The sequence below is a fragment of the Kogia breviceps genome, chromosome 6 (assembly GCF_026419965.1).
Source record: "Kogia breviceps isolate mKogBre1 chromosome 6, mKogBre1 haplotype 1, whole genome shotgun sequence".
NCBI lineage: Eukaryota > Metazoa > Chordata > Mammalia > Artiodactyla > Physeteridae > Kogia > Kogia breviceps.
The window spans coordinates 67,501,403-67,524,865 of NC_081315.1; the positions used below are offsets into that span (position 1 = coordinate 67,501,403).

Genomic DNA, 23,463 nt, shown 5'->3' on the forward strand with positions numbered 1-23,463 from the left:
AGCCATGCTCATTCATTTATTATTATGCCACAAGGTATGGTATGCAAAGTCTAAAATATTTACTATCAGACTTTTACAGAAAATGTTTGCTGCCCCCTGCTCTAGAAGTACTGAATAAGACTTTGCAAATAACTCCTGACTAAATTTCCCCCAGAGACTTCCCTGGCAGCCCAATGGTTAAGACTCCGTGCTTCCACTGCAAGGGGCATGGGTTCGATCCCTGGTCAGGGAATGAAGATCCCATATGCTGTGTGGTATGGCCAAAAATAAAATAATAATAATAAAAGTAAATAAAGTTCCCCCAAATGCAGAGAGATAAACCTGATCATCTTGCACAGTATTGGGGAGACTGGGAAATCTTTTTTTTCTCAACATCTTGGCAGCCCATCCAAAGATAGATAACGAGTGAAGTGGCATAAGTCTGCAGGGGGTTCACCAGCTCAGCTGTGGGCGGGATTGCTGTGCGTTCCTTTACCTCTTGCTCCTCACCCCACCCCCAAATTTGCTAGGGCTGCCAGTCATGCAGATTATATGCTTTCCACTGAATTACTTACAGCTTGCGTGATTGCTACCTCCTGGTTTAGAAAGACCCTGTAATCCTTTAAACTGTCTGATTTCTCCTTTTAGCAAAATATAGTTGAACATGAACTGGTAAGCACTTTCTTTGCCAGGGGTGGTGGCCCTCCAGGCCTGTGGAACAGTGTAGGCTGATTCCTCGTTGCCCTGATGAGAAGTTTTCAGACACTGGCAGGTCTCCTGTAGGTCTTGGCTCAGCAGATGCTTACCTTGGGGTCTTTTATGCTGCTGCTGGAAACCCTTTTTACCTCTGTGAGAATGTGGCCTTTGGGGGGCCTAGTTGGATCCTGGAGGGGTCTGGTTGTATGTTGGATGAAGAAGGAATGGAGTGTGTGCAGATATAGCTTTCAGAAAAGTGGAGTGTGACATATATTTCTCAAAGTATGCCCAGCAAGATAATTCAAATTTTTTGAAAAATTGTGGTTTTGGAGTCTGTAGAGAATGAAGTATAGGGATTTTACTTGTATGTCCCAGTATTTATGTTCACATGTACAAAAAACACGGCTGCCTAAGGATTACCAGAGCCTTGTTGAGCTTAGGACCGGGTCAAGCGGACTGTGTAGAAGTACATGTGAGTGTACTTTAGCCCCTCTAATTTGTAGTGCCAGCCCTAGCTTGCTAGCCAGAAGGGCAAGCAATTTAAAAATATCATATAAGAGCTGCTGCCACCATGAGGATAAAGCGTTTAATTGCAAATATTCAGGGGCCTCCACATGACAATTGTGGTCACTCTCCTCACCCCTGTCTGAAAGGCACCCATATTTCCATTCCCCGTCTGCTTCAGGTCTGTATTGCCTCAGGCGTAGACAAACACAGCCTCCCAGCTGGTCTGCAGCCTCCACACTTAACATTTCCCATTCCTTTCTAGGTTACATCAGTTAGCACCAGCAGGTTAATCTTTCTGAGGGATAGCTGCATCGCGCTTTGGAGATGTCTCATTACCTGACAGCTGAAGTGTTAACATCCTATTGTGGCACTCAGAGCCCTCTAAAATCTGACTTCCCTGGTCCTCCCCCCACCCCTACTCTGCACCCCAGCCTTCCCCTGTCATAATCTGTACCATTTCAACTCCTCCCATGTTCAGCCTTCGCTCACCGTCTCTTCTGCCTGAAGGCCTTCCCCACCCTCATCTCCCTCTTGCCAGCAGTCATTCTGTCAAAATCTCACCCATCCTTTGTGACACAATTAATTTTGTTTCTTTTCTAATTTGCCTTCTTTCGTCATGACCAACAGAGTGACCAGTCTGTAGATTCCCGGGACAGTTCATTTAGATGATTGATTTTCTCGCTGATTTTGCATTGCCTAGGGTTGTAGATAACACGTGCCTGTTTGATGTCCCTCAGTCAGCTGTATGCTCATCGAGGATGGGGTCAAGTGCCTTGAACATCTTGGTGTCTAATAGGCAGTTGGTAAATAGCAGTTGAATAAACTAATGGGGGCTGTTGAATAGTGGGGGGATGGGTGGGAGCACAGTGGGCCAAGGACAGAGTCTACAAAAGAGAGTGCTAGCGAATCACGGATAGATATGTGACGTTAAACCAGGTGAGGGTGGCTGCAGCCCCATCCTAGTGCTTCCACAAGGGAGCCCTGCCAGCTGACAGCAAGGAGAGTCTCCTGTCCACGGCAGTGTGGTCGGCATGCCGGGTGGCGCTTTCAAAGTGTATTCACTCTGTTTAGGGCTTTCCAATTCTGAGCAAGCTCTCTCTCTAGGCGTAACATAAATGTTATTTTATAAGCAGTGTATAGCACTCTGGTTGACATAATTTAAGTATATTAAGTGTTTAGGTTAAAGTGGGGGGACAGCAAAAAAAGAGGGAATTTATAGCTAATGGTCTCATGAATTTGTCATTGTTCTCCTCTGATCATTTTTCCCTCGCCTACAGAACAATATGATACATCTTCAAAAACCCACAGTAATTCTCAGCAAGGAACATCGTAAGTAAAATCCTTTTGTTTATTAAAAGTTCATAATATAACATTGTAATTTCCCATGTAAATCTGCTGCTTAGATTTTTTTTCCTCCTTGCTTTCAAGTAATGACTCATAAAATACTGCTGCAGTGTAAAGGGAAGAAATGACCAACAGTTCTATTTGGATTAAATTCTCCCGTTGAAGGTTTATGTACCTTAAGAGTTTGCTAAGGGTTTTTCTCAAAAAGAAAGGCATTTGAGCCATTATTTACATATTAACTGTGGAAAATAGAAGGTTTTAGCTTTATAAATTTCAGGCTTAAATAGTTTTAGCTTGTGGAAACAAATTTTGGGGGATGTGCACAATTTCAGACTTTCTGCCACTTTTTTGGCCTAGTTTTAACTGATAAAGAAAGAGTCTTACTGCCCAGCTGTGCTTTATTAAGGCCAAGTAAGTCCAGATATATTTTTGGGTTTTTGGAACAGTTTTTGGAACTACATAGTAAAGATTTTTAAACCAGCATTTTGACCCAATTTGTCATTTCTTGGTGGTATTGAACTAGTATTTCTTTCTTTTCATGACTAGCAGTGGTTCAGGGACTAAGTGAGGAGGCCTTTCTCTCCTCAGTATTTGATCAGTTACTAACACAGAGTTGCTAGTCTCTGAGGATTTCAGGTTCAAGTTCCAGCTTTCTTCTATTTTCGAGGCATAGTATTTGTTCTGTGTATTTTGGGGAGGGGGTATTGCTGTGGACTGAATTTTTTAAAACTGTATAGTTGAGGCAAAGAGGTTCTTTTATCTCCTTACTGTGACTGAATATGGAACGGAGTTAAATCACTATTCCTAAGTGCCAGGTCCTTGATGCAATTGTTTTCACATCTCCACAGCAAAGTAAGAAAAAAAGAATAACGATTTGTTGTTGTTGTTGTTGTTGTTAAAAAGATAAATTTATTGGGAGTTCCCTGGCAGTCCAGTAGTTAGGACAGTGCGTTTTCAGTGTGGAGGGTGCCGGTTTGATCTCTGGTCAGGGAACTAAGATCCCGCAAGCTGTGCGGCACGGCCAAAAACAAAAACATAAAAAAAATTTAAAAAGATATGTTTATTATAGTTTGAAGGATGGATTTTTGTATGTGTAATACAAATCTGTTTCATTTGTGGTCTTGGCTGATGGTGAAGTTTTGCTTATTTTTATTGTTCTTTACTAGAAAAAAAATTAACCCTATGTTATTCTTTGTGTGTTTCGTTTTTGGCCTTTTCTTTTTTTCCCCTTTCTTTTTGTTTAAAAATTTTTTTACTCTTGAATTCTGAAAGTCTAGAATCACCGACTTAGCTTAACCAACTACCTCCTCCTCTAAGTATAATCTATCTGATGGCTGGTGGAGAATAGACAGGACAGTGCCAAGGATCACACTTACAATAATCGTGTGGACTCTCTGTGACTTCCCCAAGGGTTTATACCTTGTGCTGTTTGTGATGGTTGACAGTAAATCTGTTTAGACCATAAGAGGCCCTGGCTGATGGTCTTTGGCAGGGGCAGCAAGGAAAGGGCAGCTGAGAGCATCCCACTTGGCAATAAGAACAGAAAGGAGGAGCTCCCTGAGGAATGAGCGGGTGGAAGCCGTGGCACCAAAGGGAGGAAGTGGCTCTGTCCCTGGGAAGTGTGTGTAGAGGAAGAAAGGCAGCTGGGTCTGATCTGGACCCGGGCAGGCCAAAGCTGCAGCCTCCCACACCAACTTTCATCAGCTTTCTGACAAGGTAGTTGATAGGGACTCGGACCATTTTCTGTGACAATTTTGCTACTCAGAGAAATGGGTGGTTCTCCTGATTAAGTGAGTTAAACCACTGAAGTCAGAGGTGCCTGCAAGTTTATTTGCTCATATATTGTGACATATGTAGTGTTTTCTAGATAAAAACTATTGGTTTACCCTATATAAAATTACCTAGAGGGGGGACTTCCCTGGTGGCGCAGTGGTTAAGAATCTGCCTGCCAATGCAGGGGACACGGGTTTGAGCCCTGGTCCGCGAAGATCCTATATGCCACGGAGCAACTAAGCCCCGTGCACCACAACTACTGAGCCTGCATTCTAGAGCCAGTGAGCCACAACTACTGAGCCCGCGCACCACAACTACTGAAGCCCTTGCGCCTAGAGCCCGTGCTCCGCAACAAGAGAAGCCACTGCAATGAGAAGGTCGTGCGCTGCAACAAAGAGTAGTCGCCACTCGCCTCAACTAGAGAAAGCCTGTGCGCAGCAACGAAGACTCAACACAACCAAAAATAAAATTAATTAATTTAAAAAAATTCTCTTAAAATTATCTAGAGGGAATTCCCTGGCGGTCCAGTGGTTAGGATTCTGCACTGTCACTGCTGGGGCCTGGGTTTGGTCCCTGGTTGGGGAAATAAGATCCTGCATGGCTGCGCAGTGTGACCAAATTAAAAAAAAATTACCTAGAAAAGAGTATTTGTTTTGATCCTAATAAACTTGGAGAAGGAATGAAAGTAGGGCCTAGTACAGGTGAAGAGGACAAGAGTGATAGAGAAAAGAAGGTAATACTGAGACTGGGTGGATACGAAGGGTTGTGTGTGGTGGGGCTGGTGGTATTGATAAGTGCCGAAATGAAATGTACCTATGGGAAGAAGAAATCACTTTTATGGAGCTTGGATGAAAGCAGTGTCCCAGTTAATCTGTAGAGTACAGTCGTTGTTTCAGAGTTAGTGTGGCACATCTCTTAGTGCTCGAAGGTTAATTTGATCTAGTGTCAGCATTAGGGTTCTTTGACAAGCAGTTAAACTGTTTGAATGCCACACAGAGTGGCAGGGAGATGGTCTAAATGCACTTTGAATGTCAGGAAAGAAAATGTTAATTACAGGGTCATTTGTACTTGGGTTTTAAAAATCCATATAGGTCCTACTGCTTTTTCTTTCAGAGTTACTGGTACTTGGGCCTCCTTACAGAAGCAGAGCGGTACATAATAAAGGGGAAAAAGAGGGGCCTGGCACTAGAGAATAAACTGTGGAGAGTCTGTATTAACTCTCACATCTGTCCAGACTTGGGGGCAGGGGACCGTTAGCCAGCTCGTAGAGGATGTAGGTGTGAAAGAAATGTGCTAAATCTGTTACTTTTAATCTCTGTAGTTGAAGCTCTAGTTAATTATCAAATGATGAATTCTTTCTACCAGGTATCTCAGGGAAGTGATAAGCTAGGGATCCAGTGCTATTTGCCTCTAAGTTTGAGGTGGGGGAATGTTGGTTTAAGGGCTCCTAGCTTTGGAATCCTCTTCCTTTCCACGACTTGGGTCTGTTGAGTTCTCAGGGCGAAGTACCAAAGTATTTCCTTTTTCTGTGCAGCTATTACGTCCTTCACGTGATTGTGGATAGTTCCCTTTCTGTACAGTCAAACACAGTTTCCTAATGTCAGTGCTTTTGCCGACCTCTCAAAAGGGATAACGTGTTGATGTTTTAGAAACTATAGAGCAGTTGATGGGCATTATTGTGGTAAACTTCCTTCTCCCTCCCATCCCCTACCTACCCCCAAACTGCCAAGTACTTACTAGGTGGTACTTACTAGATGGTGCCCTTATTTTTACTTCAGAAATGGTCACTACCTATTTAGACTGAGAGACAGAAATTAGCAGTTATAGCAATTTGGAATTTTTATTAACTTACTTGGGAAGTTTCTTTTGAGATGAGGGAAGTATTAGGATGTGAAGATTGGGATTGTCCTGGAAGTGTGACGAGACCGAATGGTGCAAAGTTAATAAAGGCTGGGAAGAGTCTGATAACCTTTTTAAATGAGCCTGAGTTTTCAACTTTTACTCAAAGCATTATTATAAATATCTTGCTAAAGAACTAAGGAAGACTCAGTCTATCAGTTTACTGCAATATAAAATCATCACATCAGGACATGTGTCAGCTGAAATGTCTGAGAATTAAGTCTGAAGAAATGCCTTACTTGTTCGTTTAAATCATATTTGACCTAAGGAAAAAAGTTTTTTACTTTTCCAGGTAGTTCTTTTTGTCTTATTTTTTAAAGTTGTGCTAGAAGCAAACTAGTATATATAGAATGGATAAATAACAAGGTCCTACTGTATAGCACAGGGCACTATATTCAATATCCTGTGATAAACCATAATGGAAAAGAGTATAAAAAAGAATGTGTATTGTATATGTGTGTGTGTGTGTGTGTGTGTGTGTATAACTGAATCATTTTGCTCTACAGCAGAAATTAACACAACATTATAAATCAACGATAATTTTTCTTAAAAGTGCTATATAAAGGCGTCTTACCTGGGATCTTTATTTCAATTGACAGCTCTGACTTAAAGTGCTGTTTGATGATAAATGTATGGTTGAAGTAGCAGAGCTCACCCTAATGGGCAAAACTTATAAATTATTTGTCCTTGAGATTATACCCCTATCTCTTATTCACAGTTCTTCAGCTCCTCTGAAAACAAGTAACAAACATTTGTGCTGGTCAGTAATGCATTTGTAGGTCTACATTAAACCTTCAGCTTCTCAGAATGTAAATGGAGATCTTGTTGTTAATAATAATTCTCAGTTCTCAAATATCTGGCATTGCTGGAAAATGATGCACTTTATTTTCACTCCAAACTTAAGTGATTGTGAATCCAAAGTTATTGGTATTCATAACTATTTTATTAATCTAGATATAGAAGGAAGTGTTCTGCTTGTTTTCAAGGGAAACAGTAGAGGTATAAAATGAAAGAGAATAAGGAATATAGCTTTCTTTTTTTTAGTGAGTTACTATTAGCCATGCTACGGAGAAATCAGAATTTGTAATATTGGGTATTGAAGAAATTTTCATGCTTAGGTGAAAGCAAACAAATGGTCATTATGTGCAATGTTTAATCTGCCTATTTCAGAATTACAGTTACTAGGACACATTAAATCAATATTTAGAAAATGCTGAAACTCCCAAATGCAGAATCACCTCCGCTCATGGTAGAAGTATAGTCTTTTGGAATAGTGAGTTTAATTCTTGGGGTTCTGGCTTTAGTAGACAATATTCTAGGATCCCTTGCAGGACAATATTTAACTTAACACTGTATACAAATTTATGCTGGAAACTTGCATAATATTGAAGGGATATTTTGGTGAGGCTATGAAATGAAGCATATTTTAAATAATTATAAAAATACTGCTAAGGTGCTGGAAGATCATCTTCTTCAAAATATTCCTCTTGGAGCTATATATATTTCTCAAATGATGGCTTGAACTACTCTGGGAGCACCCCTTTAGGATAACATATACTTCCGTACTTGGTCTTAGACCAAAGGTCAAATAAAATGGACAAGAAGAATAAATTTATCAAGTGCCTGGTATATAATAGGTAAGTGTTACATAAATGGGTTTGCTTATGTTCTACATAAGAAAAGTCATTCTCATCGTTCTTTAACATGCTTTGACCCCAGTTATATAAATATTGGCCTCTGGGCTGGATGCCAGGCTATTTGGAGATACTTCCAAAAATTGCTTCCACTCATCCATTCAGTACATAATTGTTAAACACACGCTGTGTGCCCGGTGCTGGTTTAGGTACTTGGGGAAATAGTAGCCAGTGACACAAAGTCCTTGTCTTCCATGCCTTGTAACTCAATGCGGGTGGCATGTAATACAAACTAGGTGATGTGACAGAGACAGGCTTGAGGAAGCAGGGTGTTTTTTTGGGGGGTGGTGGTGGTGGTGGTGGTGGTGGTGATACTTCTGGGAGGCTCAGGAAAGGTCCCTCGGAGAAGGTGACATTTGATCTGGAGCCTGAATGATGAGAGGGAGGCAGATAATACTTGCCACCTTTAAAGGGGCTTGATGGCTACAGGCTCTGAAGGCATTTGAAAACGGCTAGGGAGTAATTCTTATTGGAAGTGACTGCTTTGAAGTATTCATTTGCATTTGGAGAACATGGTTTTAAGGGTGTCCTTAAGGGTCTATTTAAGTCTCATTTTTAATCATGCTGCTAATTTACTACAGTAAGTGACCCCAGATTAATTTGAGCATAGATTGAAAAATTGGGCAAGATATGTTTTTATTAGCCCTAAAAGCAGTTGGTACATTCCACCCACTCTGGGTTGCTAGGTTTCTAAAGCAGCAAGGTGTGGTCTACTTGCACAGGAATTCATATTCTCCCCGTCCATCCCGACCCCTTTCATCCACCCTGTAGAGGCCTCCAAGGCCCCTCTGTAACCTACCTCTCCACCTCCTCTCCTATACCCACCCCCCACCCCCCACCCCACCGCCACACACACACACTCTGGCCACATTGGCCTCTTTGCTGTTTTCTATGCCTTAATCACCCTCCCCATTTCCTGCATTGTGCTCACTCCTCCTTTCAGGTCCCTCATTGGATGTCATCCCTTTATCAGTTCAGTCTTTCCTAAGTACCCTAACTTAGAAGAACAACCCACACCCATCCTTTGTCTTTTATGCTTACTTCCCCCTCCCTAGGCTTCTTACCCATTGAGAAAGAATATAGTTTGGTTATTTACCTCCCTCCCCTAGACTGAGTGCACAAGAGCAGGGGTTTCTGTCTGCTTAGGGCTGTATCTGTAAAGTCTAGAGCAGGGCCTGGCATATAGTAAGTACTCAGGATAAATGTAGAAGGAAAAATATTACACATAAACTTCATTAAATACCTATAAACAATGTTTAATAGAAATATAATTTTCAGCAATAATTTTTCTAGATTTTCTTTCTAGTTGTCCAGTATGTTATCTTATACTAGTACCTCATTTAATTGCGCTTAATGATTTAATCTTATTTATTAACTTCAACTTTTCCCTCATTTATACTCTTGTGATTTTTCTAATCTTCACTTCATCCATGGAGTTTAAATAATCTTTTACACCCTTGGCCGCAGTTTTTGCCTTACCACCTGCTAGGTCATTTACTGTAGTGAATCATGTACCAAGTCACTTTTTCCTCTGCCTTGTTAGTCCACCATGAATTTGAATTCTGCCAACTGCTGTCACCATTTGGAGAGTCCCCCTTGTATGTTGTGTCATAAGGGATTAAAGTATGCTTTTTCATTTTTAAAAATTTATTTTATGTGGAGCCCTTTTCCTAACTCGTCACCTCCCATCATCTCCTACAAAAAGCATTTGCAGTCCTTATTTCTGCCCTGTATCAAAAAAGGAAAGTACGTTCTCACATGCTCATTAGTGGTTTCTAAAAAGTAGGTATCAGTTTGTTTGCCATTTTGAGCACATCTAATACCAGGGTTGTGACGATTAACTGCAAATGAACCACTGTGAGTTTGCCTTCACTTGCTCTTCTCCAAATAAAAGGTATGGCCCGATCATAGGAAATGTTAAGCCAAGAAGTCAGTGTATTGAAATAGTTTTGGAGTTCTGAATTGAGATGTTACAGAATATTGGCAGTTGAAGCTTTGGGTAAGCCCAGTACGAAGGAGGAATGGAAGAGCAATAAAGGCTTGTCTGGTGTGTCTTCACACAGTAACAACTGGGCTCTGAGTCCCTGAAGCGTGCCTGCCAGAACCTGTGTGCAGCTCTTTCAGCTTTGCAGAACAGCTGTCTGAAGAATGCATTTGTACAAAGGGGTTTGAGGATTGTTTGTAACCTTTAAGTAAGACGTTTACCTAACTGATAATGTAAAATGTGAAACCTACACGATAGTTCAAAGAGTTGCTTTACCTGAGCATTTGTCTCCTTTTGAACACTGCCAAGCTAAGCCGTATGGTGCCATATGCTTCGAAATAACTGGTTTGCTTGGAGTTTAGAAATGAAATTAGTTATTTAACCAGTTTAAACAGTATATAAAGTTTAAAGTTCATTTACTTTCATAGGAGAAAAATAGTGTATTCATTTTACTCCAGCAGTATAGTTCCTGTTTTCTTTTAAACCAGAGTCTTTCTCTCAGTGGGTTCTGGAACTTAGATTTCATTCCCTCAGTTAGGTTTTCTAACCACTGGTCCTCTATTGGCCAGAGGAAGGAGATGGTATCCGGTGGAATGGCTTTTGCATGCAGGCTCTAGCATATACCAGCTTCATGATCTTAGGCCAGTTAGGTGGCTGTTCTGAGCTGTTTCCTCATCCTTAGAATGTGAGGGGTTGATCAGAGTCAGCCCATGGGGTTATGAGTAAAAGCAATGCCTGTCAAGTTCAGATTACATAAAGGGCACAGCTGTGTGGTACTGTCACTTATTCAGCAAAAGGGATGCTGTTCATTCAGCCAGCTTCTTAGGGTACCTGCCAAGTTCTAGATAAAGAAAATATGAAGACAAAAATGACTTGATCCTGCTTCAGAAAAGCTTACAGTTGAGTATGTCCCTTGGGTCTTATGTTTCTTGACCTAGGTTTTATTGGTATAAATGAGACTAGATCTAAGAGATTTGCTTCTCTTTTAGTGGGTGCAAAGGTGCTCACCCAGATGTGTTGTAATTTGTCATCTTGACATTGAAGGACTGGTCTATTATATATAGAATATAATATATGAAGTATAGTATAGTAATTTAGTGATATGCTTGGCTTCAAATATAATTATTTGTGGCACAGTAGGGGTTTTTTTTTTTTAGCAGCTGATCCATTTAAACATAAAACCTTTACCTGTCATCAGGTTACAGATTTCCAAACTATACAGATCCTTTTTTAAAAAAAAAAAATCGTGATGGCAATTGTGACTAATTTTTTGTATTAACAAAACTTGGTTAAAGTTTTTTTGTTGTTTTTTTTTAAGTGAATTGCCCCATTTTTTGATGTTCAGAATAAGGGGTTTCTTTTTCTTTATTTTTTCTTTATTTTTTGGCTGCATTGGGTCTTCATTGCTGCACGCAGCCTTTCTCTAGTTGCAGCAAGCGGGGGCTACTCTTTGTTGCAGTGTACGGGCTTCTCATTGCAGTGGCTTCTCTTATGGAGCACGGGCTCTAGGCGCGTGGGCTTCAGTAGTCGCATCATGTGTGCTCAGTAGTTGTGGTACGCGGGCCCTAGAGTGTGCGGGCTTCAGTAGTTGTGGCGCATGGGTTAAGTAGTTGTGGCTCACCGGCTCTAGAGCGCAGGCTCAGTAGTTGTGGCACACGGGCTTATGTGCTCCGTGGCATGTGGGATCTTGCCAGACCAGGGCTCGAACCCATGTCCCCTGCATTGGTAGGCAGATTCTTAACCACTGCACCACCAGGGAAGCCCTGGGGCAGCATTTTTATGGTTCCATCTATTCCCTAAGAGCAAGTGGAGCTAAAAGTCAGAACATATACTTTCTGACTTACTGAACATATCGCATATACTTTCTCACTTGAGGAGAGTATATGCACGGAAACTGGGCATTCAGTAGGTAACCAAACAGCTTACAAGGTATTTAGTAGTCCGCTGCGTGCAACAGGAAGTGTGTTTGAATTACATGATCACTGCTGTTTCAGGAAATTAAGGCAAATCAGCTTTATACAAAACAAACCCAAAGACTAAGAAATAAAGAGGTCCATTTACTGTGGTTTTGTTGTTGGTGGTTAACATTGAATATACTTGGCCAGATTTGTTTTTTCTGGTTGTATTATACCTAACATTTATTCCAAAGATATATCTTTTGCTTGTGTGTATCCCAGCCAAGCCATTTTTAGCAGTAAACCTGTTGAGTGACTTCTTCTTTTATACCATTAAGATTGCTGCTGCCAAGTTGTACATCTAAAGGCTGTGTCTTCTAGCCTTGCTAAAATAGGAGTTTAGCTTCTAGATACATGTTGAGCAAGATCTACTTTTACAAGTAGCTAACAGTTTTTATTTTTTTAAAGAAACTTATCACAAGATGTTTTTAGTGCATTTGTTGGTGAAAATAAGTCCTTGAAAGAATTACAGCATTGCATGTAGGAGGTCATTTTGAAAGAGCCAAGTTTTATCATTTATTTTCATTAGAAAATATAGTGATTTTTACCATGGATTCCCAAAATAATAATGCCTGCTTACTTTAGTGGCAGGTAGTGGGTTTGCAATAAAAATCGTTGGTCATGGTATTGAAGAGGTATTTTTAGAAATACTGAAGGATTGTAACTTCTTAATATAATTTGCTTTTTGGAACATCAGTAATACTCAAGCAGATTTTTTTTTTTTTTTTCCAATTTCACTTATAACATTTCCTCAAAGAGTCATGCTTGTAAATTTTGGGGGGTGTGTGGGGGCAATTACTGATTCATTCCTTTGATGTTGGGTATCTCCATGAAAAAAGGTAAAGGGGAGGGGGTAGGGAAGGGGCTAAGATTTGAGTAAACAAGTACAGATTGGAAAATGTTTGCTTTTAATATTTAGGTTCATCATAAACTTGAATACCTAGAGAGAAGTATTAATATAACTTTGAGGACATGAACTGAGTTTTAATTTTTACCTGAATGATAGCAGGAAGGTTAAACATATTTTTTAGACAACAGTATTATTTGTATTGCTACTCTTTTCACGGATTAGTGTTCAAGCACCCAGAAGAAGATATTTGTGTGTGTGAAAAAGTTCAGTATGAATAATGTCCTTGGACAAAAACGTAACATAACTGCACTGTTTGGTGACAGTTGTATTTTTATGTATTTATTTAATTCATATATAGCACTTTTTAAGTGCCTGGCACTGTTCTAAGTACTTTACAGATATTCATCCAATATTAACTCATTTAATGGTTAATCATTTTTTCTAGTTGTTAGAGACCATAGAAGAAGATGATTTGAGGGTATTGTGTATTTTTCTATTTTATTTATTTTTGTTGTTGTTGCTTCTTCTGTTTGTGTGGACCTGGGAGCCTTAGTCTCAGGGCTGGCAACAAATCACTTGCAGAACTTGTAGTTCTGCTTTTAATGCTCTGAACGTGTGAAATACTCAGGTTATTTTTTGTTTTGTTTTGTTTTTGTTTTTTTGTGGTACGCGGGCCTCTCACTTTTGTGGCCTCTCCCGTTGCGGAGCACAGACTCCGGACGCATAGGTTCAGCAGCCATGGCTCACAGGCCCAGCCACTCTGCGGCATGTGGTATCTTCCCGGACTAGGGCACGAACCTGTGTCCCCTCCATCGGCAGGTGGACTCTCAACCACTGTGCCATCAGGGATGCCTGAAGACTCAGTTTTGAAATGATAAGGAGTTTGGACTGAACTAGTTTCTGTGTTAAAATTGTAAAACTTAACATTTCCAAGAAAATAAAGCATTTGATGAATAAATAAGTTATACCTGTCCCACCCCTCTTTTGTTTCATTAAGCATATTTTATGTTTATATGCTAAAAGAAGTTGTTAGACATTTTAAATTCTACAATGTCTCTATTCCTGCCTGTTCTAGTATGCTCAGAGATGACCTTCAGCTCAGTGACAGTGAGGACAGTGACAGCGATCAAGTAAGTTCTGTACACCCCACAATACCAAGAGTTCATTTAAATCCATGTAACATTTCTGAGCCGCTTATCCTAACCTGTTTTTTGTTTTTTTCCTGGTCCTTCTTCCCCTTATTGTGAATGCCTAGACCCCAGAGAAGCCTCCGCCCGCATCTGCACCTCCAAGGTACTGTGTTTGGGTTTCTCCCCTCTGTACAAAATGTTTGCTTTTTTCTACCAAATGGGGAAATTACAGCTTTATTTAGTATTTTCTTCATGGGAGAAGGAGATGGATGATCACAGTTAAAAGAAAGTACCTGTTTAATATTTTGGAAGCTTAAATCAGCCCTAGAGAGGTTGTTAACTCTATGAAAGAGAGAGTCCCTGCGTCCACCTAAATCTTTAGTCAGTTTTGTATGTGTAAAATTGGAGCATTTAAAATAAGCTTAAATCGCTTTCGTCAGTATTATGTAACCAGTATTTGAAAAGTTAAACTGAAGAGCTCAGTGTTTTTATGAAAGTGACAGATTTGCTCTGTTTTCAAAAATTAAAGCTGAATTATTTATAGAAATTGTTTTCCGTAGTGCCTGTCTTCATAGTTATATGAATTTTCTAATTGTTTCAGTTGCTTTAAAAGATGACCTGCAGTACATTTTGGTATGATGGAAAATGACACTGTTTTCACTTTGTAAACAGCTTAGCCATATTTTAGAAAATGTAATGCTTTCATTTTTAGAAATGGAAACTATCTGAACTACCTTTATTTACCATTTCCTCTGGTACTGAATTTAATGATTTAATATGCCAATACCTGTCCTCCATGGACAAAGAGTTAAATTACCCTGTAGTTGTTTTACTCCCTTGAGATGTGGTCATCCATTTTGAGACAAGCTCAGCACTAAAAACCTTGCTCTCATATAGCTGAGGTTATAGTTAATGTGGAGGAAGATAACGCATAATTATGTGAGGTCTTAAGGATTCATAAGCTCTGCTTATTTCTATCCCATTTTGTTCAGTAATTTCTGGTGGCTTGTAACAACTTAGAAAATATGACAAAGTAACCTAACTGAAAAGTGGAGGAGGAAATAAAAGGAAAAAAAACAAGGTGGGGGGGATAATTAGAGGCAGGAATAATACTGAAAATATATCTCTTTTTGACCATCACTTGGCTTAAGCTCTTCAGCTACCACAAATTTGACGTGAGAAAATTGTTTTTGTATAGTGTTTGCTTTAAAATTGTCTCAACTAGTGACTTTATTATTATCTAATAAATTTTTGTTATTCTAATATAGTTATTTAATAAATGTATTATCTTGAAAATGTTTTGGGTCGATTAGGAGGCTTTCAAGATTATAGTTATTGATTTACTGCTGTGGCTAACAGCATCTAGGGCAAGGTTTTAAGATACGCTTTGAAATTCTGTATGTGTCCAGCAGTGTGATCAACTTGTGTGTTTTCTCACAGGCCTAGAGTTATTGCCCTATCCTGAAAACTTGAAGTAGTTATTCTCTACTTCAGCTGATACTTGGGAGTGATCCTAAGCCACTCATAAAGAACGGCCCATTTTATCATTCTGCCCAAGAAGTGTGAGTGGATTGCCTGTGGGGTCACTTTCCAAAGGAACCCCATTTGTGTTCAGCAGTGTCTGACTTCTCTACATTTGGTTCTCATATCGAGAATAGAGGAAGACTTTAATGGATTGGCTGTTCTTTTATAAATAAAACTCCTTTGGGTTTTATATTGCAGGTGTCAGCAAAGTTAAAGGGTCAGAAAGTCAAGGTTTTAGGCTTTGTGGGCCATAAAGTCTGTGTTGCAGCTATTCAACTCTGCTTTTGTAGTATACAAGCAGACACAGACAATACATAAAATACTGGGTGTGAATGTGTTCCAACAAAACTTTATTTGGAAAAGCAGGCAGCCAGCTCAGGCCATGGCTTGTCCACGCCTGATTTGAAGCACCCCGCATCTCACTTATATTTTACATCCTTCGCAGTGTTCTTCAGAAAAATTCCCCAGGCTTCTTTTATGCAGTTATCTGGTGAGCTGTTGCAAGGCTTTTCACTGAGTTTTGAGCCACCATGGGCCTTGCTTGCGCTCAATTGGCTGCCATGGTCATTCAGTACTGCTAGGTAATCTTTGAGGCCCCTTCTTTCTAGTAGCAGAAAAATGGGCAAAGAAGGAAGGGAGTCAGGAGGGAAGGAATCCACCTCGCATGGGTCTTTGACTCTCTCGCTTGCTCTGCAGCGCTCCGCAGGCGCTGCCCGCAGCCGCGGCCTCAGCACATTCCAGCAGCGCTGAGTCGGAGAGCACCAGCGACTCTGACAGCTCCTCGGACTCGGAGAGCGAGAGCAGCTCCAGTGACAGCGAGGAGAACGAGCCTCGAGAAGCCTCGGCTCCCGAGGTACTGGTCCGCTCCGGGCCGTCTCGGGAGCGCCGTCGACCCCCGGTGGCCTGGGCTATCTGAGGGGCTCCGTCCTGGGGGCGGCGCTTTCCGGCTGCCGTGCACGCTGCTGGCTATTCGTGTTTACTTGTTTCTTGGCGTTCGGCTGTGGAACTTTGGGAGAGATGTCTTCTCTCCTGTTGATAAATGATAGGTGCTTCCCTGTTGCTGCCAGAGCTGTTTTGAAGAGCAACTCATTGAGAATATGTACACCCCATTTTCTTTTCCCTTCTTTCAAGAAAAAAAAAAAAAACCCAAAATCGTTTTCAGTAGTCTTCCATTTTAATATTAATGAGAAAGCTTTTTGAAATTTTAGGAATGCATGAATTAAATCAAAAGGAGACAGCCTGATTTAGCAAAGGGCAGGAACGTGAACTAGAAATAAACCATAAGAGGTTCTATTTTTGAATCACTAAAAGCCATGCATTAAATTGATGGCGATGTAATTTCTCCAGGGCCGTGTTTCTTGATCCCACTGTCCCATGTAAAATAGGAATAGAGCTTGCCTGTCACCCACCCTTGGGAGATATTGTAAAGATAAATAGATGAGACTGAAAATCTCAAGCACCAAATTTATCTGGAGAATTTATGCTATTTACTGGATTGTTGAACAAAAGAAATGTAGTAACAACTAACAAGGTTGCCAAAATGTCTTCAAAACTTAGAGTAGCAGGGTAAAAATGTTTGCTGGGGAAGACATTTTTAGTGAACTAGACCAGCTTGTATAGAGAAAACTATTCTCTGTATTTAGGTAGGAATCCCAGGAAATGAGATTTTCTGATTAAGAACACATTAAAGTTTTCAGTATTTGTCTCTGCTGTTTAGAAAGCAAGGCTGCTGCACTAGAGCATTAACCAAATCCATCTGGAGATGATGTGGTGAGACTGAGGAACCATGTCCGAGGGCAAAGGGAGGATGAGGAAAATACCTGAGTATCATTTTGTTGTTGTTGTTGTTAGATGTGAGTTTATGTCTGGCACAGAGTAAGTGCTCAGTAAATATTTTTGGAGTGAATAAACGTAGATCAGCATTAGCTGCACTTGAAGTGCCTTTCAGATTTTAGAAGCTACTCTGTGTATTTCTGGAGGCTGTCTGTTTTCTCCTGAGATACTAATTGCTGTTGAAGTAATTTTTCTATGCCCCAGGGAAAAGGGTACTGAACATGCTCTACAGAGAAATTGTGTGCTTGTTCATGTTACTGTTCATAAGATCTTTGCTTCATGTCTCACCTTATTCACTAAGAAAAAATCTTCATTCTTGTTTGGTTACTGATATAAGCAAGAGAATCCAATTAAATCAAAATTCAATTCAAATAAAATGGAAATGGCACAGATTTGGCTGAATAATTAAAACTTGAAAGAAAAATTTAATGTGGTGTTTGTTTTAATGAAGCAGTTATATCTTGTTGCTCACGAGGTTATAGAATAGAATAGATTTAGAGACTCTTAGATGAAAAATGATGTTCCCATCATACTTTACTTTTTAAAATCACTTTCCTAAATAGGCTCATATTTGTATATTTGTGTTAATGTGCAAATCTAGACGAGTATGGTTTTGTTGGTTATGTACCAAGGCTTGACTTCCTCAGACATATTTTTGTCTTTGTCTAGATTTTAAACCTTTAATTTTTCCCAAAGTTATTTAACAACCTTTCTTTCCTTTTAAAATAAATACCTGCATTATTGTAAATCTGTGTTAGTTGAGCGTTACATGAATTCCATAATAGGTCATAGTTAACTAGTTTTAACTTTCTCACCCTTTTCTTTATTCTATTTTTAATGCTGAGGAATTTGCTACTTAAGTCTCCATTTTAAATTCATTTCACGAAGTTGTCCAGTGACCTTATGAGATCTGAAATGTTATATGTGTGCCAATGGGCTGGTGGTGAACTTGGGGAAAAAGCACTTTCAGTCTCTTCTTTATAGTGAGTCAGCATGTAAATCTCAGCTTTTGAGAATGTATGGGAGTATCGCTCTTTTACTGCTTAAGTAAAGTTCAGGGAAAAATGATTCTATTCTGTTATTCAGGGATCCTGCTTCGTTTTCTAATCTATTCATTGTCTAATTCTTTGGTAGTAAACAACTGTGGTCAATTATCTACTAAGATCTTGGCACTTTCTTCATAAATTATGTAATGTAACCATCAACCCTAGAAGGTCGGGAGCTTTCTTTTCACCTGTAAGGAAGTAGCAGCACTAAGATTGAAACCCATAGCCCTTTAACTCAGAAGCTTTTTTTTTTTTTTTTCTTCCTACTACATCATGCTACTTCTCTCTTTCTGTCTTTTTTTTCTTTTAAGTTTTGTAGTTGTACTCCCTCACAACAACTATGATGTTTTACCAAAAAACAAAAGCAAAAGACATACGTTGTGCATAGCTCAACTTTTTTTTTTTCCTTAAAGGAATTCTATCCATTTTACGTCTTTGTAGTAGGTATACAAAAAGGATCACCCCTACCCTTTCCTCTTGTCTGGGCACATCAACTCAGTTTTACCCTGCAATTGGGCCATAGGCCTCCCTTCTGGACATTTTCAGTACCGCAGCAGAAGAAAATGTGTTTTATTTCTGTAACCAGGACATTCCTTTAGGGACTACTAAATGTATCTTAAACTGCCCTGTTCTGGGGTGTGGGGCGGAGAAGCGGATGTTATTTATACCAGGAATGACCTTCCCTTTTGGTTAATGTGTAAGTACTCTTCTATAGAGCAAGAGTGTCACTGATTGCAGTGCAGTTGTCAGCGTAGCCCTGGTGAAAGGTCTCTATACCTTTCCCGAGAAAGGGTTTGAAGGATTTGGTTCCTGAGGTGATTGATAAGTGACCCATCCTTTTTTGAAAAATTTTTATTGGGGTATAGTTGCTTTACAATGTTGTGTTAGTTTCTACTGTACAGCAAAGTGAATCAGCCATATGTATACATATATCCCCCTTTTTTTGGATTTCCTTCCCATTTAGGTCACCACAGAGCATTGAATAGAATTTCCTGTGCTATACAGTAGGTTCTCATTAGTTATCTATTTTATACATCGTATCAATAGTGTATATATGTCAATCCCAATCTCCCAGTCTCACAATATATAAATGATATATCTTAATGCCTTGTTCCCAATCATTTAACAATTAGAAATACCACACCCTCAAGTCTTTGCAAGAAATAATGTCTGACAAGTAGGTATGGTGTGCTAAATCTTTTCTCTACCCTAAACAACCATCCTGTTTTGTTAGAATATTATTGTTTTAACATCTTTATTGGAGTATAATTGCTTTACAATGGTGTGTTAGTTTCTGCTTTACAACAAAGTGAATCAGTTATACATATACACATGTTCCCATATCTCTTCCCTCTTGCGTCTCCCTCCCTCCCACCCTCCCTATCCCACCCTCCCTATCCCACCCCTCTAGGTGGTCACAAAGCACTGAGCTGATCTCCCTGTGCTATGTGGCTGCTTCCCACTAGCTATCTGTTTTACGTTTGGTAGTGTATATATGTCCATGCCACTCTCTCACTTTGTCACAGCTTACCCTTCCCCTTCCCCATATCCTCAAGTCCATTCTCTAGTAGGTCTGTGTCTTTATTCCCATCTTACCCCTGGGTTCTTCATGACATTTTTTTTTTCTTAGATTCCATATATATGTGTTAGCATTCAGTATTTGTCTTTCTCTTTCTGACTTACTTCACTCTGTATGACAGACTCTAGGTCCATCCATCTCACTACAAATAACTCAATTTCGTTTCTTTTTATGGCTGAGTAATATTCCATTGTATATATGTGCCACATCTTCTTTATCCATTCATCCGATGATGGACACTTAGGTTGCTTGCATCTCCTGGCTATTGTAAACAGAGCTGCAATGAACATTGCAGTACATGACTCTTTTTGAATTATGGTTTTTCTCAGGGTATATGCCCAGTAGTGGGATTGCTGGGTCATATGGTAGTTCTATTTGTAGTTTTTTAAGGAACCTCCATGCTGTTCTCCATAGTGGCTGTACCAATTCACATTCCCACCAGCAGTGCAAGAGTGTTCCCTTTTCTCCACACCCTCTCCAGCATTTATTGTTTCTAGATTTTTTGATGATGGCCAGTCTGACCGGTGTGAGATGATATCTCATTGTAGTTGTGATTTGCATTTCTCTAATGATTAATGATGTTGAGCATTCTTTCATGTGTTTGTTGGCAATCTGTATATCTTCTTTGGAGAAATGTCTATTTAGGTCTTCTGCCCTTTTTTGGATTGGGTTGTTTGTCTTTTTGATATTGAGCTGCATGAGCTGCTTGTAAATTTTGGAGAATAATCCTTTGTCAGTTGCTTCATTTGCAAATATTTTCTCCCATTCTGGGGGTTGTCGTTTGGTCTTGTTTATGGTTTCCTTTGCTGTGCAAAAGCCTTTAAGTTTCATTAGGTCCCATTTGTTTATTTTTGTTTTTATTTCCATTTCTCTAGGAGGTGGGTCAAAAAGGATTTTGCTGTGATTTATGTCATAGAGTGTTCTGCCTATGTTTTCCTCTAAGAGTTTGATAGTGTCTGGCCTTACATTTAGGTCTTTAATCCATTTTGAGCTTATTTTTCTGTGTGGTGTTAGGGAGTGTTCTAATTTCATACTTTTACATGTAGCTGTCCAGTTTTCCCAGCACCACTTATTGAAGAGGCTGTCTTTTCTCCACTGTATATCCTTCCCTCCTTTATCAAAGATAAGGTGACCATATGTGTGTGGGTTTATCTCTGGGACTTCTATCCTGTTCCATTGATCTATATTTCTGTTTTTGCGCCAGTACCATACTGTCTTGATTACTGTAACTTTGTACTATAGTCTGAAGTCAGGGAGCCTGTTTCCTCCAGCTCCGTTTTCCTTTTTCAATATTGCTTTGGCTATGTGGGATCTGTTGTGTTTCCATACAAATTGTGAGATTTTTTGTTCTAGTTCTGTGAAAAATGCCAGTGGTAGTTTGATAGGGATAGCATTGAATCTGTAGATTGCTTTGGGTAGTAGAGTCATTTTCACAATGTTGATTCCTCCAATCCAAGAACATGGTATATCTCTCCATCTATTTGTATCATCTTTAATTTCTTTCATCAGTGTCTTATAATTTTCTGCATAAAGGTCTTTTGTCTCCTTAGGTAGGTTTATTCCTAGATATTTTATTCTTTCTGTTGCCGTGGTAAATGGGAGTGTTTTCTTAATTTCACTTTCAGATTTTTCATCATTAGTGTATAGGAATGCCAGAGACTTCTGTGCATTAATTTTGTATCCTGCTACTTTACCAAATTCATTGATTAGCTCTAGTAGTTTTCTGGTAACATCTGTGTATAGTATCATGTCATCTGCAGTCAGTGACAGCTTTACTTCTTCTTTTACGATTTGGATTCCTTTTATTTCCTTTTCTTCTCTGATTGCTGTGGCTAAAACTTCCAAAACTATGTTGACTAAGAGTGGTGAGAGTGGGCAACCTTGTCTTGGTCCTGATCTTAGTGGAAATGGTTTCAGTTTTTCACCATTGAGGACGATGTTGGCTGTGGGTTTGTCATATATGGCCTTTATTACGTTGAGGAAAGTTCCCTCTATGCCCACTTTCTGCAGGGTTTTTGTCATAAATGGGAGTTGAATTTTGTCAAAAGCTTTCTCTGCATCTATTGAGATGAACATATGGTTTTTCTCCTTCAGTTTGTTGATAATGGTGTATCACGTTGATTGATTTGCGTATATTGAAGAATCCTTGCATTCTGGAATAAACCCCACTTGATCATGGTGTATGATCCTTTTAATGTGCTTTTGGATTCTGTTTGCTAGTATTTTGTTGAGGATTTTTGCATCTATGTTCATCGGTGATATTGACCTGTAGTTTTCTTTCTTTATGGCATCTTTGTCTGGTTTTGGTATCAGGGTGATGGTGGCCTCCATAGAATGAGTTTGGGAGTGTTCCTCCCTCTGCTATATTTTGGAAGAGTTTGAGAAGGACAGGCGTTAGGTCTTCTCTAAATGTTTGATAGAATTTGCCTGTGAAGCCGTCTGGTCCTGGGCTTTTGTTTGTTGGAAGATTTTTAATCACAGTTTCAATTTCAGTGCTTGTGATTGGTCTGTTCATATTTTCTGTTTCTCTCTGATTCAGTCTTGGCAGGTAGTGCTTTCTAAGAATTTGTCCATTTCTTCCAGGTTTTCCATTTTATTGGCATAGAGTTGCTTGTAGTAATCTCTCATGATCTTTTGTATTTCTGCAGTGTCAGTTGTTACTTCTCCTTTTTCATTTCTAATTCTGTTGATTTGAGTTTTCTCCCTTTTTTTCTTGATGAGTCTGGCTAATGGTTTATCAATTTTGTTTATCTTCTCAAAGAACCAGCTTTTAGTTTTATTGATCTTTGCTATCGTTTCCTTCATTTCTTTTTCATTTATTTCTGATCTGATCTTTATGATTTCTTTCCTTGTGCTAACTTTGGGCTTTTTTGTTCTTCCTTCTCTAATTGCTTTAGGTGCAAGGTTAGGTTGTTTATTCAAGATGTTTCCTGTTTCTTAAGGTAGGATTGTATTGCTATAAACTTCCCTCTTAGAACTGCTTTTGCTGTATCCCATAGGTTTTGCGTCCTTGTGTCTCCATTGTCATTTGTTTCTAGGTATGTTTTGATTTTGTCTTTGATTTCTTCAGTGGTCACTTCGTTATTAAGTAGTGTATTGTTTAGCCTCCATGTGTTTGTATTTTTTACAGATCTTTTCCTGTAATTGATATCTAGCCTCATAGTGTTGTGGATGGAAAAGATACTTGATACGATTTCAATTTTCTTAAATTTACCAAGGCTTGATTTGTGACCCAAGAAATGCTCTATCCTGGAGAATGTTCCATGAGCACTTGAGAAAAATGTGTATTCTGTTGTTTTTGGATGGAATGTCCTATAAATATCAATTAAGTTCATCTTGTGTAATGTATCATTTAAAGCTTGTGTTTCCTTATTTCTTTTCATTTTGGATGATCTGTCCATTGGTGACAGTGGGGTGTTAAAGTCCCCTACTATGAATGTGTTACTGTCAATTTCCCCTTTTATGGCTGTTTGTATTTGCCTTATGTATTGAGGTGCTCCTATGTTGGGTGCATAAATATTTACAATTGTTATATCTTCTTCATGGATCGATCCCTTGATCATTATGTAGTGTCCTTCTTTGTCTCTTGTAATAGTCTTTATTTTAAAGTCTATTTTGTCTGATATGAGAATTGCTACTCCAGCTTTCTTTTGATTTCCATTTGCATGGA

The 23,463-nt window shown here is 39.4% G+C and overlaps 1 protein-coding gene across 15 annotated transcripts in view; it reads left to right on the plus strand.

The window, feature by feature from the left end:
* Positions 1 to 23,463, plus strand: part of AFF1 (ALF transcription elongation factor 1) — a 216,006-nt gene that overhangs the window by 160,818 nt on the left and 31,725 nt on the right. For all 15 annotated transcript variants that reach the window (XM_067036018.1, XM_067036026.1, XM_067036020.1 and 12 more), the window contains 4 exons: positions 2,460 to 2,511; positions 13,757 to 13,811; positions 13,937 to 13,974; positions 16,032 to 16,188. In XM_067036018.1, the coding sequence (XP_066892119.1) occupies positions 2,460 to 2,511; positions 13,757 to 13,811; positions 13,937 to 13,974; positions 16,032 to 16,188 (302 nt within the window). The remainder of the gene's footprint in view (positions 1 to 2,459; positions 2,512 to 13,756; positions 13,812 to 13,936; positions 13,975 to 16,031; positions 16,189 to 23,463) is intronic.